This window comes from Podarcis liolepis, assembly GCF_965112155.1.
Source record: "Podarcis liolepis genome assembly, chromosome: 3".
Taxonomy (NCBI): Eukaryota; Metazoa; Chordata; class Lepidosauria; order Squamata; family Lacertidae; genus Podarcis; species Podarcis liolepis.
Window position 1 is genome coordinate 18,283,623 of NC_139557.1, and position 20,983 is coordinate 18,304,605.

General features: G+C 41.3%; 1 protein-coding gene across 9 annotated transcripts in view; it reads left to right on the top strand.

The window, feature by feature from the left end:
* MACROD2 (mono-ADP ribosylhydrolase 2) overlaps positions 1–20,983 on the top strand; it is a 993,596-nt gene that overhangs the window by 617,235 nt on the left and 355,378 nt on the right. For all 9 annotated transcript variants that reach the window (XM_083495642.1, XM_083495644.1, XM_083495646.1 and 6 more), the window contains exon 8: positions 3,476–3,549. In XM_083495642.1, the coding sequence (XP_083351768.1) occupies positions 3,476–3,549 (74 nt within the window). The remainder of the gene's footprint in view (positions 1–3,475; positions 3,550–20,983) is intronic.

Genomic DNA, 20,983 nt, shown 5'->3' on the forward strand with positions numbered 1-20,983 from the left:
AATTCCCAAATACCGTATTTTTCGCTCTATAAGGCGCACCAGACCACAAGGCGCACCTAGTTTTTGGAGGAGGAAAACAAGAAAAAAAAGAATTCTGAATCCCAGAAGCCAGAACAGCAAGAGGGATCGCTGCGCAGTGAAAGCAGCGATCCCTCTTGCTGTTCTGGCTTCTGGGATAGCTGTGCAGCCTGCATTCGCTCCATAGGACACACACACATTTCCCCTTACTTTTTAGGAGGGAAAAAGTGAGTCTTATAGAGCAAAAAATACGGTAGTTACTGGATTTGAACCAGATCCATGGTGGTAGAGCGCATGCTTTGGTATGCAGAAGGTGTCGGGTTGAATCCTTGACATCTCCAGGAAAAAGATTCTTACCTGAAACCCGGAGAGCTACTTCCACTCACTGTAGGCAAATCTGAGCTATATAAATAGGCAACATGATTGTTGGTGTGTGTGTGTTTGTATTGCTTTATCAGAGCTTCCAGCAAGGACACGAAGGTGTAAATATTAGCATTTTAAAGGTGAATCATTCCTGCTGGAAGAAAAATGTTTCTTTTGAAAATAGGCTATGCATAAACAATCATATATTTTAGTTGGCTGAAATACTGTTTTGGCACTGTTGGCTGAAACACTGTTCATTATAATTTATGATCAAGAAGCCGTAGAAGAGTAAGTTAGGGAAACAATGCACTGCGGAGGCCGTTGCTAAAGGGGTTATGATATTAATTTAAACTCATCTATAAATGGTGGGTATATATTGGATATGCAGTTCATTTAAAAAAAAAAAAAACTTTTCCATGGCTACAGCCATGCAATTTCCATCTAAAATAATGAGCCATGCATATAGAGCTAGGACAGAATTGGATCAATCAATCTTTCAACTATACCTTCTGTTCTGTATTCTCTATTAAAAAGGCGTACAGGAACTGCTGCAGTACTACAATTCCCAGCAGACTCTGTGAGGCATGCAGGAAATAAAAGGATCAAGGAAATATAGTAGCAGCCAGGGGAAAGAGCTAGAGATTAGAAGAAATACGTTTCTAGTAAGCACAGGAATGGCTAGAGATCAGAACTGTTGGCGGAATAAAAAGGTTTAAAACAACCATCTAAAAAGTGATTTCATTGTTAGACGAACATCAAACTTGTCTTAGTCTTATACAGTCTGCCAACTTGGCCTTTTCCCCTCAAAGCCAAATTATTATTATTATTTTAAAGGGGGATGTTTTAATCTTTTCATCCATTCAAATTATATTTCAAAATGGTTTCTATACAGTAGCTCATATTGCCATGCTTTGTTTTCTTATCGCCAAGGCTGAACATAATCTTAGAATGTTTAAGTCTTATCTGTTCTAAGAGAAATGATTGCTAAGCTAGGTATTTTCAAGTTTGCTTGTTGGCTAAGGAGGTAATTGTTTGGGTAATTAGCCAACATTTCCTAACTTTGAACTGAATTCATGTAAAAAACAACCTTAGATCCGTGCTATCTAGCAGCTGTAGTTCAGGAAAATCGGCTTAACATGCAGAGTCCTTGCAAAGTTTTCAGGAGAGTTGCTGCTCAGCAAAGTTATTTGCTTTTATCTGGAAAGCTCAGATCTTGGAAAGCTTTCCAATGAAATTATTTGGGAAATTTCACATGGGCCAGAACAAAGCAAAGCCATGAGATCAGATTCTGAGGCTAGACCAAAGAGATCAGCCTCAAATTAGATACGTCTCATTCAAAGCAAGGCAATTGTGTGGGTGCACACACACACACGGAATAAAATGTCACTTTGGGATCTTACTTTGAGAATTACTCTGTAGCATAACCTGTCTATCTTGCAAACCCAGCTTTTGTCAGGAACCATCAGCAGTATCAGTATTAACGTTTTGTTTCTTTGTATGTCAATGACCTGCTACACAGCAGATGGAAGCAACCTTAGAATAATTTTTAGCAATAACACATTTGGAATTAATTAATCTAGAGCTAGCTACTAATGATGGCGAGGAAAGATAACCAATTTTAAAGTATGTACTGCACTTCCTAATTATTTCCATAATATCCAAAGGATCAAAGGATCCAGATGGAAGGGGCCAAAGGGAGCACTTTGTACTTTATCACAGTACATTATATCCTATGACTTGGGATAGGAAAGGTTTCTGCCGAAGAGAATTGGATTTGAGATTTGAGATTTGGGGTGCATGATATCTACCAGAACAATGAATCAGAATAATTGCGGCCCCATCATTTTCTTCTAGCGTACATTGACATATACATACAGAGCTCTGGGATCATGATGCAACTATGGACTTGCATCATTTCCTGCTATGTGAGCCTGAACCTAGAGCTTTCTCACACACATTGACCCTGGCGCACAACTTGGAAACTTTTACTTCCGCATCCTCAGTTTCCTGGGATACAGTGGTACCTCAGGTTAAGTACTTAATTCGTTCCAGAGGTCCGTACTTAACCTGAAACTGTTCTTAACCTGAAGCACCACTGTAGCTAATGGGGTCTCCTGCTGCCGCCGCATCGCCGAAACCTGATTTCTGTTCTCATAATGAAGCATAGTTCTTAACCTGAAGCACTATTTCTGGCTTAGTGGAGTGTGTAACCTGAAGCGTATGTAACCTGAGGTACCACTGTATTAACAATTGGGAAACTGTAGTGTATTTAACTTCTACTTGATATACACCACATGCCAAAACTATAGTTTGAAGACTGTGCATGCTGACCAGAGAATATCTATAGTGTCCAGAGAATCTACAAAATTAAGTCAAGATACATTATTCAAGGATTGTTGGAGACTATGCATAATGACCAGGAAATGTGCACATTTGGAAGGATTATGTGCACATTCGTGTATTTACACATACAAACACATTTAAATTACTCTCTCTGAGTATGCATTCATGTGCCCTTTGGGGTGTGGCTCTGCTAATTCAAAAGGTATAGCTGGATGAATTTGCTTTAAACATCCTGTACATCATGTAACCACATATCATTATTAAATTATATTGCATATTGCTTTTCTCTCCACAGGGTTGTTGTTTTTGTTTTTAATCCCTTATTATGGTCATATCCTAATTCAACATTGTGTCTCTTAATTTTTCATCTCCTGTATTTCCATTCTGTGGTTTGCTGTTCCTCAGGCTCTGGTCCTCTTTGACCAGCAAAACCAGGGTTGCAATCCTGTAATTTCTTACTTGAGAGCAAATGCAGTTGAATGCATTGGGACTTACTTCTCAGTGAACATGCATTGACTTGCACTGTAACTGGCTTTTAAACAAAGACAGAGTTGAAGTTGTCAGATAAATCTGTTGTCAAAATGGGTCATCTCACTTACAAATAAAGGTTTGCTCTTAAATCAGGAAAGGTTCTCCCAAAGATTATCTGAACATATATGCATAAAATATTTGCATCAAGTTATGCTGTTATGTTTAAAGATGTGTAGCTGCATGGATAAAAACTATTTCTTCTATTTCTTTCTTTGCTTAGGTTTTCCAAACGAGCCAGCTGCAATCATTGCACTTACCACAATCAAGGAATGGTTAAGCAAGAATTATCATGAGGTATGGCTATAGATATAAATTCAAAATCTTTCATGTTGAGCTTTGCATTTTCTTGGAAACCATGAGATTGAACAGTTGCACTGATTCCTAAATTGTGGAGGTAGTATATAAAATGAATCCTGATATCACTGTGTGTTACTTAGCCAGACAACAGAATGTCCATATTTTTAAACTATTACCTGGCCTGTAAACTATTTCTAGCGGTGTGAAAGGGTACAAATTGCCCTCCAAGGTTTTTGCTCACTATTTTGTCATGTATATAAAAAGCAATGTAAGACTTGGTAGTTCTGAATCTCTTGTCAGCTATGATTGGAATGGTGAAGTCTGACTCAATAACACTTAGAATTCGCCACTATGTGCTGGGATCTATGTTGGTAAGGTTTGCAGTTAGCATTTCACCTTTTCCCCTTATGAGTCATGACATTTTGTTGTGGATAGAACAGATCTGCATATAGAACTGCATATAGAAAGCATCCTTTGCCAATATAGGTTATGGTTTATATACTATGTTGTATAACTGTTCCGCCTGAGCAAGAACTCGTGCATAAGCAGTAAGATGAAAACTGCCAGGACCAGCTCGAGATATTTTGGTCCCAGAGGCAAACCACAAAATGGCAGCCCCCTCCCTGCTGGGGAAGAAGGGGTGAGTGAAGATCTGCCTCGATAACAAGGGGGGGGGGAGGGGAATAAAGATCTGCTGCCCCTGTGGCTCCTGCAACCCGAGGAGGTTGCCTCCCCTGGGCTCATTGGTGGGCTGGCCCTGAAAACAGCTATAGACTCTACCTACTGTGGCATTGTGCAATTGATTGCATAAGCAGTTGCCAACTAGCGTTTGGGGCTATTTTTCTTTGGCTCATAGTTCATGAATTCAGGGATGTAAGGAGGCCATGATTTCTGTCCTGTCCTGTTTCTGTTCTGCTGCAGTTCAGCTTCTGCTAAAACTTGTTTTTTGTCTAGCTCTTTGCAGTGGCTGAAGCAAATATAATTAATTATGTAATTTATTACATAATCAATTTGGAAGAGCAACATCAAAAGAAAGGCAGAAAATAGCCTAACATTTGTGAACTGGATAAACAACACACCATAGCATATAGTGCTTGTATTCGCGTGCATAATTTCTGTTCCTGACCTCCGACAAACATTCAGATTGTGGCCATTTCCAAACTCATTTTTGATTCTGACAAAATTCTCCATCATCCATATTTTGGAGCAAACCATTTTTTAAGCACATGCAAATTGTCTTAGAACAATAGGACAATAATTAAAGAAAACCCGGTATTCCACTGCTCAAATAAAACTTAAGGGGGACTAATTGCTCCCCTTGGATAGCTAAGAGAAAGTAAGTGAGACTATCTAAATGTAAAAAGTGACTGACTGCCATATCTACTCAGAAGTCAGTCCTGCTGAATTCAATTGAGTTTACTCCCAGGCAACTGGGGTGAGGATTACAGCCAGAGTTAATTCTTTAATCATCAGGATAACTGTTTTGGCTCATACACGCATACACCCCTCAGGATTTCAAAGCTGGTCAGCTATAATCCTGAACACATTTACTAAGACAGTATGTTCTGTTTATTTCCATGGGAGTTCAAGCACATGTATTTAGGATTGAATGAACAATCCATACAAATTAGCAAGCACCTCTCCAAAGTCTCTTATTCCGATATAGCACAAAAGTTACTGCATGCTAAATGCAGAACTCAGCATGGTGGAAACAATTTATGCACTTACATTAGGAGGAAGACCACCGCAGCAGCATTGACTAAAGCCGATCTGCACCAGGTTCCCTTAAGAAACCCACATAGTAAATAATGACTCGTATCTAGTTGTTCTTTACGGATTGCTCTGATCTGGTATTGAAATACAGTCCTTAGTGGAACTAATTTCTGGCCATGTTTTACACTGAAGTCTGCTGACTTGCAGCTAGAGGGTAAATCGAGTTTGAGGTTAGTAAATGGCAATATATTGTAAGTGTATAAATCCTTTGCATTGAGTTCACAAGAATGGCAATAGTCAGCAGTACCAGGCTAATTCACTGCAGCCTCCTAGGTTATCTCTTTGGTAAACTACATTTTCACATTTTACAAAATACTCTGAGGGTTTAATAGAATCCTTCAGATCACAGAATAGAATTGGGCCTTGTCCTGTAGGAAATTACCCTCTAGAAATGCATTCAAGAAAAGCACATTAAGCCCCTCAAATGGATAGAATGCTGTTTTTGGTGCTCATTTGACAAGGTTAGAGATACTACCACTTGTTTGCTCATTATAATATTACAAAGAAACGGCAGCTTTTCTAGCTAATGGTGTCAGTTTCCCATTCCTTGGTAGAAATCTTTGCAGTTCACCGTGCTGAAGTTTTTATCACTTCTGTTTCAAGTTGTTTTCCGTGCAAAAGACGTTCTGCCAGTGGCCTGGTCTTGACAGTGTTGAGAAGGACTTAATGAAATTAGCAGTTCGACTAAAGCCACATTTTCCTTGTGCTTGAGGTTTTGTTTAGTTTCTTTGTTAGTATTATTATCTTCTGCTGCTTTTATTTTCTAACCGATACTTTATTTAATGCTTACTTAGCACCAGTGGTATAGTAGAAGCTGTACAGAACATTGAACTGACACAGTCCCAGCCCTGAGGGCTTACATATTGAGTTATTCGTCTTTTATTGTTCACTGGTGGCACAGCAAATTAGTTGTGGCAGGCCTCTGCTCAGAAAAGGACATCATCTCTATGAGGGAGACTTCTAATCAGTTTGCCTCCAGAGCAGATGAGCAGAAATACTGATTATTATTATTATTATTTTAATGAGAAGGAAGCTTTAGGTGTCCTTAAGTGTTCTTCCTGTATAGCATTATATAACACCGTTTGTTTGTTTGTTTGTTTGTTTGTTTGTTTACTTACTTACTGGCATATTTATTTATTTAAGCATGTGCATCAAATCACAGTATAGTGAAATGTTTCATGAAACGTATAAATGTCCTATCATGAATGACTTTTGGAAAAACGAATGCTTTGGCTCCACTGCAGCAGGGGCTGAGCCCCACATACCACATGTTGAATTGATTGAGGCAGCTAAATCCGATGGCTGATCCAAAGTGTTCAAAGACGCAGGATATTTTTTGGGCAGGATGCATCATTTATGAACATTTTAATGCAGAGTACAAAGCACAGATAGGCTTTTCATGTTCTTTACAGATTTAGGAAATGTAAAAACAAATTTAATCACCTCATAAAAATGGCCAGATTGGTAGTCACTTCCCTATAATGAAGAACACTAATATACATGGGTAGATTAGGGTCATTTTGTGACTGCAAAGTACACAATACTTCTGAGATCTCTCTTATACATGGCGATAAGAGCTGGATAGTTTCACAAAATCAGCCTACTCTTTTTGTATTATTTATTGCAAGTCTCCTGTTTTTAGGGATTGCTTATGCGCAAGCCGGTCCTTTTGGTTGAAATAAACCTTTATTTATTTATTTTCCATGTTACATCTATCAGCAGGGAACCTCATCTTCACTTTCTATATTTCCTCATTTTAGCAAAGTTGGCTAAGCATTCTCAAGGTAAAAAACAAAACAAAAAACCTTGTTAACAAAGCATAAACCTTTGCTTAGGTTGTGTGTTTGGAAAATAAGAAATAATACTGTTCAAGATCTAGGGTAAGAGAGTTTGCTAGTTTTAGTGAGTATTAGAAATGAATAAATGGTAAAATTTATATAACATTTGGAGTATTGAAGGGAAGATACAGGCTAAGCTTCTTTTCGAGGCTGGGATAGAAGTCTTTAAGAATGGAAGCTAGCCATTAACCTATCAATGCAACCCAGGGCAAGAGATTCTCTGCTAGTGGGCAGAGAGGGGAGTCTCTGCTGTGCCTTGGTTTCCCAGCAGAAACACAAGCCTGCGTAAGCACCTGGAGCCCCTGATGTCTTGCTACCACTCGCAGAGACGTGCAATCTTTGTAAGAATATTTTCAGCATGATCTTAATTTCAGGACTTTGCCGATCCTTCCTAATGGCATTTGGAGTATTCTGTTTTCGTCACTTTTGCATGTAAGGATCCTTAGATTATCAACACTATATTCCCTTTTTAAAACATTCTCTTCGGGTAGCTCAAAATTAGCTGCTTTCTATTTCTATATTCTAATTAAAGTAGTAATCACAGGCTGCTGATGGAAATGAAAATCAGCCATCACCCTACTGTCATCTAGCTTAAGTCAATAATGGGGAAAATAGGCTTTTCAACTTTACACAAAAATATAAGGATTCACTCACGTTATGGCACTCCTCTTGGGCTTCCTTCATAGAGAATTAGCTCTTCTCCCCAATGGCTAAACTGAAATATCCCAGCAGACAAATCACATTCACAAATGCTAAAGAAGCCACCAGGGGAATGTATCCCCCCCCCCTTATGAGATCTCAAGACTGAGCCTACCTTCATTCAGTAATCTTTTTTGTGCCTCTTTAATTATGACATATCTATTAAAAGTAGAAAAGATGCACGATACCCACTCTCTTAGGAGGATGTGTAAGTATTTACATTGGCTCACGTCTGTCAGGACTCAATGAGCCCTGCTTGGAGGATAACTCTATCAACAGCAAACAAACTCTGGAGCCCAAAACAACTTGGGATTCCTTTGTTCCTCATCTCTCATTTGTGTCACAGTACCAGGAGGAACTGTGGGACGCGGGTGGCGCTGTGAGTTAAACCACAGAGCCTAGGGCTTGCTGATCAGAAGGTCGGCGGTTCGAATTCCCACGACGGGGTGAGCTCCCGTTGCTCAGTCCCAGCTCATGCCAACCTAGCAGTTCGAAAGCACGTCAAAGTGCAAGTAGATAAATAGGTACCGCTCCGGCGGGAAGGTAAACAGCGTTAGTCATGCTGGCCACATGACCCAGAAGCTGTACGCCGGCTCCTTCGGCCAATAAAGCGAGATGAGCGCCGCAACCCCAGAGTCGGTCATGACTGGACCTAATGGTCAGGGGTCCCTTTACCTTTACCTTACAGGAGGAAATGGCTACGCTTTCCAGGACAGTGGCGACAATGGAATTACAGGTGACCTGCCATGTGGTTGATTCAGCTGCGTAACTTGGGAGAAGTGTTCTTGGTTGGCAAGTATTGTTCCTTTGCAGAAGTGGCTTGCTAGTTGGGATAGAGCTTCTGTGCTACCTTCCCAGCAGGTGGGTTGCTGTCGCTTACCAGGAGTGGGAGGGGAGGGGTGGTGGAGAACTTGATGCAATGCAAATGCACTTGCGGAGCCAATCCATTGCTCCTGCAGCTACATTTGCACTACCACAACAACAGCCTTGCCCCTCCCTCTATACAAGAGTGACTCCCCTGCTAGGAAGTTAGTGTAGCAGCTCCATGCCACCTGGTAAATCAGTTCTGTTTCCTTGAGCTTAAAATGCTTTTCGTCCTCTGGGAGTTAGTGTTGCTGTTTGGAAGAGGCATGGGTGGCGCTGTGGTCTAAACCACTGAGTCTAGGGCTTGCCGATCAGAAGGTCAGCAGTTCGAATTCCCACAACGGGGTAATTTCCTGTTTGGATTTGATATCCCGCCTTTCACTCCCCTTCAGGAGTCTCAAAGCGGCTAACATTCTCCTTTCCCTTCCTCCCCCACAACAAACACTCTGTGAGGTGAGTGGGGCTGAGAGACTTCACAGAAGTGTGACTGGCCCAAGGTCACCCAGCAGCTGCATGTGGAGGAGCGGAGACGCGAACCCGGTTACCCAGATTACGTGACTACCGCTCTTAACCACCATACCACACTGGCTCTCGATCACTGTTGCTCACTGTTGCTCGATCCCAGCTCCTGCACACCTAGCAGTTTGAAAGCATGTCAAAGTACAAGTAGATAAATAGGTACCACTCTGGTGGGAAGGTAAACAGTGTTTCCGTGAGCTGCTCTGGTTTCACCAGAAGCAGCTTAGTCATGCTGGCCACATGACCCGGAAAAACTGTCTGTGGACAAACGTCGGCTCCCTTGGCCAGTAAAGCGAGATGAGTACTGCAACCCCAGAGTCGTTTGCGACTGGACTTAACTGTCAGGGGTCCTTTACTTTTACTGTACCTTTAATTCTGAAACCATGCCCAGCATACCACACTCAGATTCCCAAGTGATGCTGTCCTGGCAGGACAATTTTGTAAGCCAAAACTAAGATAATTAATTCACTTGTAATTCAAAATACTTCATAGGGAATTATAAACTCTTTTCTGTATCACTGTTCAGAAAAAAATAATTGTTGATGCCATTGTGTGATACTCACCTCCCCCGAGGCTTCTAAAGAGCAAGAAGCCAGTCGGTACATCTCTGTAAAGCTTTGTGTATGATGAATGTACCATTGTAAGTAATGACCTAATTCTACATAATTGCTAATTAGTGCCACTAAAACAAAGCTCTTTGCTGTATGGGTTCTTGGATATTTACATTTCCCATCTCACAGTTGACACCTTCCACGATATGTTTTATTTTGCAGGACTAAGTAGGCAACTGTTCCTTGAATATCAGAGACAACAAAGCTTCTATTTGAAACCAGAGTATAATTGTTGTTATGCTTGCTTCAGGGTGTCAGTGGCTCCACTGTTGTAGCAATGCATACTCAAGATATTTCAGAATAAATAAAATATTAGTGAAGTCTTAGTGAAGATGGACCACTGGTCTATCTGACTCAGTACTGAGGCAGTTCCTGTGTTCCAGTATTTCCCCTCTGGATCAGCAGACTGGCTGGGTAATGCTGTGAAGCAATGCCAGAGTGCCCATCCCTAACTGCTCAGTAAGGTTACCAATTTTTTTTCAATGAATCCACAGACACTTTTCAACTTCAATGGATTTTGTATGGGGACTGATTTGTAAATCCGGGGACTGTCCCTGGGAAATGGGGACATCTGGTAACCTTATGCTACAGGGGAGTCAGCAGATGTCCTCTACCTGCTTCAACATACACAGCAGGGTACCTGTAACCTACATTTTATCTGCAGCCACCACGTACCCTGTCTCCCCAGATTTCAAAACAGTTGTGAGGAAGTAGTGGTTGTGCTGCTTGTGCAGAAGTTTAAAATACGGCTGGAGCCTACAGACAACTGCCTATAAGTAAGTTCCATCATCAGTTCAGTTTTAACAGCAGCCATTTGATTCCACCCATACTATCCAGAGCTGGTCACCACATCTGGAGGTTTAAGGGGTCATTATACGTTTGTATTTAGATTTATGCCACAGTTTCTCATTTTAAATTTCACACTTTTGGTGGTAGGGCAGTCATGCTTGTGATTATGTACTGTTGAATTGGTTGGTGTGCCCAATTCAGGTTACTTGGTCAGATGCCCTTTTGCCAACTGGCTTTGGCATCTTTGCCACCTTCTTGGACCCGTACTTTCTCCTCTCAAGCTTTCTACCTTAGTTTCTGAGCTCAATTTTCCCTTCATCTCACTCTTCCAAGCTCTTTCCATTTTAGCAGCAGAGTGACTGAAAACTCCTGTGGATCTGATAGTTAAGACCAATCTTTTTTGTGTCCAGTGACTTAAAACTATATTCAGAGTTACAGGTTGCTTGAATTTGTTGCTGTGGAGTGGGGAGGGGTTACATTTGGTTGCAATGTGTGAATGTGTCCACGAAAGTTTCTTTGGTTTGCAAATGTGCCCACATGTCTAAAAAGGTTGGCAACCCCAGCTCTGAGTTCTCATTGGCTGACTCAGCAAGATAGTTGTCATTAGAAGTTCAATAATTCAGTGGTTTTTTGCCTTCTAGCTGAAGAAAAAGTAGTGGAATAATGTTTTTCAGATGCTCACTACACTAGCATTCATCTGCGTACAGGTAGAGGAAGACTGAAATTCTTTGTTGTGAATTAATACTAATGATAATAAGCAATTACTTTCAAGATTTCATATGACTGTGTTCTAAACGGCAAGTTAATATGAGCAGCTAGAATGTATGAGCAGCTTAAGTACTGCATAAAGACTGGCACACTAGTAACAAGGCGCTTTTAGCTGATGACTATATATATAGAGAGAGAGGGGGGCGTGGGTGGTGCTGTGGGTTAAACCACAGAGCCTATGACTTGCCGATCAGAAGGTCGTGGTTTGAATCCCCGCGACGGGGTGAGCTCCCGTTGCTCGGTCCCAGCTCCTGGCAATCTAACAGTTCGAAAGCACGTCAAAGTGCAAGTAGATAAATAGGTACCGCTCTGGCAGGAAGGTAAACGGCGTTTCCGTGCACTGCTCTGGTTTGCCAGAAGCGGCTTAGTCATGCTGGCCACATGACCTGGAAGCTGTATGCCGGCTCCCTCAGCCAATAAAGCGAGATGAGCGCCGCAACCCCAGAGTCGGTCATGACTGGACGTAATGGTCAGGGGTCCCCTTACCTTTACCTTTATATATATATATATATATATATATATATAGAGAGAGAGAGAGAGAGAGAGAGAGAGAGAGATGTTAAGGCAAAGACACATGACTGTGTCCCACTTACTTCGGTTCTGAGTGAAATTGTTATAGAGTCTTTTATTCAAAGTGTCTTCTTTCATAAGAAAGGTGGTTTAATTCTTGCCAGAACCCAGCATTTCAAGATACAGAAGGAAATGTATGATTCTGACATTCAGTAGTTAAGGTGATAACAGTCAATTATTTCATAGATTAGATATTAGACGAAGTTTCGGAGAAGGTTAAAGATGTCTGTCCAGCAGATATGAAATGACAGAGCTGGCGTTATGAATGCTATAACTGAAAATTGGTAAGAGTACAAGGGATGGTTGTCTTGGGGCCAGAAGAGAGGCACCTGAGGCAAAACTAAAAATGGAATGCTATGCTTAATAAAATTTGAAAATGAAGTACTGGAGATTTATAATGGCAATGTGTTTATTGCTGTCAACCAGCTGATTCGGTAAAACCAGCAGGTAGCTATGGAAGGTGTTCAGGCTAGATGACATATGGGTGACAGACAAACTTTGGCTTCAGATTCATTTCCAGGACACCCAATTTTGGCTGATTTGGACTACACAGTGCTATATGGTTGAGAACCTCAGTAGCTGAAGGAATGCGTTCTTCCTTTTTGTACTTACATGCACCTTAAGACAGGGATGTGGAACCTGAGGCCCTCCAGATGTTACTGGACTAAACTCCCATCATTCCTGACTTTTGTGTTTTTATATTGTATTTTTATGTTGTGAACTGCCCTGAGATCTAGGATGAAAGGTGGTGGAAGGAAGGAAGGAAGGAAGGAAGGAAGGAAGGAAGGAAGGAAGGAAGATGTCATTCTAATTGGGGTGGAAGAGGGTTCTGGCCCAACAACATTTGGAGGGCCACTGGTTCCCCGTTCCTGCTTTAATTTTATCAGAGACCCTTCTCCAAGTCCTGGTTCAATGGATGGCTACAAGAAAGAAGGCCTTTTTAGTGATGGCCCCCGATTGTGGAATGCTCTCCCTAGAGCAATATGGCAAAGGTGTAATGAGACTATTATGATTTGCAGGTTACAGAGTAGAGGTAAATACTGAAAAAATTGGCCGGAGTAGTCTAGGGATGCCCTCAGAAACCTGGAAAAAATTGTTTGTTTTTGCGGGGCCACCCAAAGCTTAGGAGATACTTGTGTGGAGAAATGTGTTATGGTTACCAAGAGGACAAAAGCAGTATAGCACAGTGTCTCTCAAAACATTTCTCTCTGCAGACCTCCTGAAAATTGCTCAGTAGAGACTATTTAATAAACGTGTTTTTCTTCAGCACCAGCATCATTGTCAAAACCAGCAGAAAAAATTGGATCCTATCTGCAACAGTCATATTTCACTGGTAATTTTTAAGGGGGAAACCTGTGGACTGTATTATAAAAATCACAAGCTCTAGGCCAGGGCTTCATTATCCCTTTCGGTAAACCAAGCCCTGATTAAAACAGCCTCCATCTTTGTGGTCACGTAACGTAAATCGGACATGTACAGTACTTGAGAGGGCCTAGTACAGAAAGTTTGTCATGGTAAGCAACCATTAATCATTTACTGTGGATGATACAAACCACAGTCCCCAGCTTAGCGTTATATACCTGGCCTGGGGTCATGGTTTATTCTGCTCCCACCAAACGATGATCAGTAAGCCAACAAAAAACAAAAACAAAACCTCTTGACTACAGATTGTGGGTTTTGGGGAGGAAAATATACTACAGTTCATGGTTCATATGCTATGTCAGGGATTATGGTTTGTTGCTTTCCAGTATGAACAAGTAATAGCAAAGTGTATGGATTTGGCACAGTGAGGGTAAACAATTAGCCACGGTTTACTGCGGCATTCGAATGAGGCCTGAGAGAAAAATATTGATCTAATCATCAATAAGCATGGTGCCTAACATTTCCAATTTTGATTCAATATTGCAGTCTTCTTCAGTGGCATATAAATGGCAACTAGTGCTGATTATATCAGTTTCTCTCTGTCTTCCAGTGAGAGCTTTATTTTATTAACAACATGTTGAACGTTTTGGTTTGGATTTTAAGTGCTTTTTATGTAGCAGTAATAAGAAATGTGTGAATAAAATGTTGCACTATATTTGTTCCTTACTTCTCCATGGTGTCTTAATGAATGCAAAGACATATGACAGAACAGGTTATGAAATGTCAGCTAGGTATAAATGTATATCAAGTACTGGTTTGTACTGCTTGGCAGCCCCTAACGTTTCTATCGCTAATATGGGTCAGATTTGATAGGCATGCTTAAAGTGGAGGCCACCTCATTTTATTTGATAAGGAAATTTCAGACAAGTGCAAGAATTAGCAAAACTGGGTCACTTTTCCATTTCAGTTCCTCTGGCATGTTGCCGCACAACAGTGCTTTCCATTAATAATGAAGACATTTTAGAGACATAATATTAGCAGTCAGTTGACTTTATTTAATTGGCATGCTATTGTATTCCCATAAATTCTGTCAGGAACTGCTGTGAAAGGCTTTGAAGGTTTGCGAAAGAAAAAGCAGCGAGGCCCTTAAGAAAGAAGTTATTTTAAGCTAAAGGTTTTAAGATTCCAGGTTTCGTGCATCTGGCTGAGAATTAACTAAAATGCTTTGAGTTTTTTATGTGTTTTTCCCCCGCTCTCAAGAATGCCAGTGTAATGAGCCTATTAAGTTGTCTCTGTGGGAACAGAGCATAAGCTCTGGCAGGACTGGGCCAAGGTACTGAACATTTCAAATGATATGAATTTGAATGACTTAATGACACATCCTTTTATTTATGGATTTCATCCAGTGCTCCACTTCACGACTCGGGATAATGACGCTGACAATTAGTTTAAGAGATAAACTCTATGTGTTACTGAGCCATGACTGGTAATTATTGGATTTTTTGTTTTCCCAAAAACTAGTTCCTTAAAAGTGAATGCCTCTCTCTGCTCTTATAATGAAAGTTCTAGGTTGAAAGAAGGGGAATGGTGTTTTCAGATAATGGTTGATGAGGGAGATAGGGGCTTGGGGGCCACAAAATTACTCCTCAAGCAGATGGAACTTTTCACTTTCAAGTAATTGTAACCACATCAGATATGTGTGCTACTTGTTAGAAGTTTGCATTGACAGGATTCAGGCAACCAAGTGAAAAGGGTATATGCTTTGGTCCAAAAGGATGTGTGGCGACTGGCTTGTCGTTAACTGAACTGTTTGCCATAACTGCTTAGAAAACAGATTGTGGATAGTGAGAGTGTTTTAAGTCCTCCAAGGAGGTGGAGCCTCCACAAGTCGAAAATTCGTTCTCCGTGAATAAATTACACTGGAACATAGGGGAGCTATCAGGGGCAATGGCAGAGGCCTAGCTAAAGTTCCCATAGCCCTTTTCTACTGGTTTTGCCCCTTAGCAAACTCAAAGAGAGCTTTAATAGGCAACTATAGTAGACTTGTTCCCACGTGACACTAACCTCAGATATGCAAGTGTTTGCGTGAAATAGTGGATCTGGACATTTGGCACTGTGATCTGCTCATTTAAAGATCTACCCTGATACTTTCCCACTTTTGAGGCAAGCAAAGGTAGGGAAAAATTATTTTATGCAGGTGAAATGTTGGGCTGGGGAGAAAAAAAACTGGAATGAATGTCTTTGCACTTTACATAGTGATTGGTTTTTGTTGTTTACTCTTAATAATATAAAGTACAGAACCTCAAATCACATTTAGCTGTGCTGTGCACAGTGGTGTAGCATGGCTTGCTAGCACCCGGGGCCGTGCAGAGGGGTGGGTGGAAGGGAGGGAAATGAACAGAGTGTGCTTGCATGTGCAACTGCCTAACAGCGTCCACATTACCTGGGAGATTGCAGGCATGGAGCTAAGAAAAGAAGAGTCATCATGTTGTCTGGAGAGATCATTTCCAGGATCACATGGCGAGCCCAGTGACAGAAGTGTGCAGCTACATTGAAGCAGCTCCAGGTGTTAAAATTTTGCACCCTTAACAATTCTGGGCCCAAGGAAACTGCCCCTTTGTGCCCCCCAACACCATTGGCTATACACAGTTGTGCTTTCCTGTTTTGTTTCACTGATCCTTTTAGAAGTGGAAAGGAAGGGAAAGGAGCATAATTTTAAGTATGACTGCTAGAATCGACCTTCTTTTTAAAAGCCCTTTTCTTATTTCATAAGAAATAAGAGTTGGCAGGGAATTTGGTTATCTTCTCCAACTCCTCTTGCTCAGTCCTGGAGCAGTCCTACTGCATCCTTGACAGCTGGTCAGCAATGAAGCATGGCCCAGCACTGCCTAAGACAGACTGCTTCAATGTCAAACAGCTCTTACTTTCATTCTAAATTTTCTGTATGTAACTGACCTTTTGCTAAATCAGGCAGAAGAAACATGTGGTCCTCCAGATGTTGCTGTACTACAGTTCTCATCATCCCCAACCATTGGCCATGCCTGCTAGGGCTGATGGAAGTTGTAGTTCAGCAGCATCTGGAGGGTCACAGGTTTCCCACCCCTGTGCAAAATTGACCACAAAACAATCATGCACATGGGTGTGCTTAAAGGAGACTCATTGGGCCATGGAATGTTAATGAAGCAATAGAATGGTATTAGAAGGGCATTATATCACATACTCAAGTATCAAATCATGTAGGAGTTTATAGGTCAGAGCCAATCCTTTGAATTGAGTATTGGAAATTGACTGAAAACCAGTGAATATGAAAAAGGACGTGTTATATGTTCATAACACCTGGTCCTCAACCTCTTCATTGCCATATTTTTTCACCAGCTGACGTTTCTGGTCCAACTTCAAGGCAGTCCCACGTACAACACATATGCTCATCTGCGCATAAAATACGGGAGTCCTCTTGATATTTCCAGTAATACAGTTTTTTCTACTGACTACTGGTGCAGAATATGAAAATGGCTAGATATTGTAAGTAATGTCAATGCAATCAGATAGTGCCTGTCAAGAAAGTAGAACTTTTCCACTCTTGAGGCAAGCTAAGGTAGCAAAATTCTTTTTAATAAAAAGGTATTGAGTTTTATAATATGTACAGAAAGATCAGCAGGATGATATAACACTATTTGCATGAACAATTCATATACTTCTCATATTCTCTTTGCAGTAATCTGTGCTTTCATCCTTTTGATGTTGGGATAGTAACCTGCTCTTTATTATAATTTTACAATATTTTAGCTAAAATTATATAACATAATTACCAGCTACATGCACCAAAACCCACTTCACCACTAAATCAAAGCTGCCTTTAAAAAGGGAGAAACTAATGATCTCAGCCTGGTTGTTTCCACCACTTTTGTCAGAAAAATTGCGTCTATTTTCATCTTGATCCTTTTAGTATTCTAGACCCATGTTTTTCAAACTGTATCCTGGGGTTCCTGGGGTTCAACGGAGCTTTATGAAAGGTTCTGAAAGAAAGAAGGTGAATGATGGTGGCCAAGATTCTTATAAATACTAGTTGCCCACCCCCACCAATCTTCTGCCATGCACAACCGCTGAGTCTACATGGGAGTGTGAGCAGCAGAAGGGGCTAAAGCACCAACTTTTCAAGGGAGGGATTCTGTAGCACATACACAGGGAGATCCTTCAGGAGACAAGACTATGTTGGGTGTTTCTGAAAGAAAGAAGTTTGAGAAACGTTCATCTATGCAAATGAATATCACCAATGGCACAGTGTGCTGTATTTATATTTCAGTATATGAAATGCAATGATCTGCAGATAGCATTGCCTTGCAGTATATTGCCTAATTTACCATATGAGTATTGAGACTGAACATCTGATTTTTGTATATGTGAAAACAGCGATAAAAGCTAAAGGGGACCCCTGACCGTTAGGTCCAGTCGTGGACGACTTTGGGGTTGCGGCACTCAGCTCGCTCTATAGGCTGAGGGAGCTGGCGTTTGTCCGCAGACAGCTTCTGGGTCATGTGGCCAGCATGACTAAACCCCTTCTGGCGAACCAGAGCAACACACGGAAACGCCGTTTACCTTCCCGCCGGAGCGGTACCTATTTATCTACTTGCACTTTGACGTGCTTTCAGACTGCTAGGTGGGCAGGAGCTGGGACCGAACAATGGGAACTCACCCGTCACTGGGATTCGAACTGCTGACCTTCTGATTGGCAAGCCCTAGGCTCAGTGGTTTAGACCACAGCGCCACCCACGTCCGAAAACAGCCATAGATGCTATTAAATATATGGTAGTAGAGTTAAGTTTCATTTAATGTAGGCTTGGGCTGTGCTTGTGCATGGGTGCATGAGCTTAATGTTCATAAAAAAAAAGAACTTTGTGATTAACATGCATGCCCTTGAGGAAGAAGAAAAGTGTTGAACACAATTAGCTGTTGGGACTTACTTCTGAGTGGACATTGTTAAGGTTGCAGCCTGTCTCTCTGTCTTTCTTTCTTTCTTTCTCTCTCTCTGCTAGTTTCCCCCAAGAGAGTTTTATAATCTGGGAAATCTGAGGCTCGCCTAGATTTACTAGATTGTTGATCCACTTGCTTTCCTGTATGATGTCAGCACAACATCACTGCTTTTCTGTTTCCTTTTCCTTTCAATTATTGGAAACATCTTTCTGTATTTGGGACACTTTAAGTGAAGCTCCAATGTGCATTTTTCAATTGCAGAAACTAAAATCATATATATTCATAACAAACCTAGCACTTGCAAATAAAACCCCCTCAATTCCTCTCCAGTAAATTTCACTTAACTTAAAAAAGGTGAGGAAACGAACAATAAGGCACAGATTATAGGAGGAAAAGCAAAACTGGTGAAAACAGCCATAAACAACTAGTTCTCTGTCATCCTTTGAGTCTGAACATTTTAAAAGCTGATTCAGAGGTTAAAGCCGCCACGTGGATGTCACTGCTACACTGCTGCCATCGCGCTCTGACCCCCATACCTGTTCAGGCCTCCTCCTCCCCCCAATTTCAAAAGAGGGCTACCACATAGCTTCTATATTCTTGTATAAACACAAGCTGGAACTTCTCTTGTCTTTGTGGAATTAGTTGCTATGGTCAGTCTGGCCAAAGACATTTTGTTGTCTGAAGCAAATGGTGTCCTCCTCACCATACCCCAAGTCAAGGTTCATAGTACCCAAGTTATTTCACATGTAGGCAAGGCCTGGCTGAGAAGATTATCCAACTGGGGGGGGGAGCATTTTGGTTTTTGTCCAACAGTACAGTATGTGATATCCTCAATCAATGGGCCCACACACAGCTTAGTCAAGCCTGCTATGGCCTGCTGCTCTATGGCATAAAGTCAAGCTCATTGTTTTATCTTTCATGATATGTTAGTCTAATGTCCTGCTTAATAAATCAATTCATACTAATAAGACTTGAGGAGTGATTTTCTTGCAGCAGGGATCGCTGCAGAAACCATTCTTATTAGCCACTTGTCACTTTGTGGATGTGGTGAGTTTAAGAACATATCAGCTGGTTTACTAGCAAGTCACGCTTCAACTAAAAGCAGAAAAGCATTGTGGCGCCGTGAACAGCATGCTTTAAAAAAGGTCATCTAGTTGCCTGTCTTGCTTTGTTCTGTTTCCTGTCTACTTGCCTTAAATCAAATAAGCCTCAGTTAGAGACAGCATATTTATTTAACCTTCAGAAGTGCCTACACTGCACCTCAGACATAGGTGTAGGAATGTGTACTGTACAAACTTTATGTAATCTAGTCTTTTGCTTGCCTGTAACTGTAGCTGGGGTAAGGAAACCACAGAGTATTATATCATGTATCTGTGAATGCAGTGCTTGGAAATGTCCTACAAGATGTGTTGGTCTTGAACTTAGATGGCTTTTTAAATGGATTGGACAAATCCATGGAACACTGATATATCAACAGTGATCAGTTATGTGCATTCCATGTTTCAAAACAGTATCCTATGTACAAATAGCAAACTTTTTCTCCAGTTCTGCATTAGTCTGTTGCTGGTCTCACTCCTAGCCTAGCCCAATTCCATACTGTGGAATCTGCTCAACTCCTTATCAGAATTGTTCTCCTAAAGTCAGGCAGGGCAAACAGGGAAATGCAACTGCTGGAGGATGTGCAAGGAGAGCTGGGGTATTGTGACTTTTCTCAGAGAAAGGGGGCGTATGGTAGAAGGAAAATGTAAAATATGTGCATGAAGTGAGAAGTGGACTGGGTTCTCATCTTACTGGGAGCTGGAAGTAGGAGTCTGACTGGGAAGCTAGCCTGGAAGCTTTTGGGCAGAAGGAAAACCTCTGGCAAGTCAAACAACTTGCCCTCATTTGGGGAGGTGAGACAGAGAAAGGGTGAAGTGGCTCCATGCCTTAAATGAAATCTCCAGAAACTGGTGGAGCCCATGCCACAAAATTTCATGGGGGAATATTCCAGTGATTCAATTAGGAGTTAAAACTTTGGGACTGGGCTTCTCTTTACTTTCCCAGATTGGATGAACCCGATTCACCCAAAGCAGTTGTCCAGAGTCCTTATTACAGTGGTGCCTCGCAAGACGAAAAGAATCCATTCTGTGATTCTCTTCATCTAGCGGTTTTTTCGTCTTGCGAAGCAAGCCCATTGACGGATTAGCGCTATTAGCGCTATTAGCGGCTTTTAGCGGCTTATCTGCTGATCGGATCAGCTAATAAGCGGCTTAGCGGCTTAGAAAAAAGGGGGGAAGGGGGAAAAAACCGCAGGAACTCGCAAGACATTGTCGTCTTGCGAAGCAAGCCCATAGGAAATTCGTTTTGTGAAGCACCTCCAAAACGGAAAACCCTTTCGTCTAGCGGGTTTTCCGTCTTGCGAGGCATTCGTCTTGCGGGGCACCACTGTACCAGAAGGCCAAAGACATGCAAACATATAATTTAGTCAAGGAATGTTGTCACTCATCATTATAAGTAATGTAACCTCAATTTGTATGTGGTTCATCAAATTTAGCAATGTTGAACATTTTTGTTAGCAATGAGGTCAAAAGTCCTTCAAAATATATTTTAACTACTTTTTAAAAATGAATCACCACTGCTGTAGAGCAGTTTGGTTGGAAGGATATATTGCCACATCTTTCACCTGAG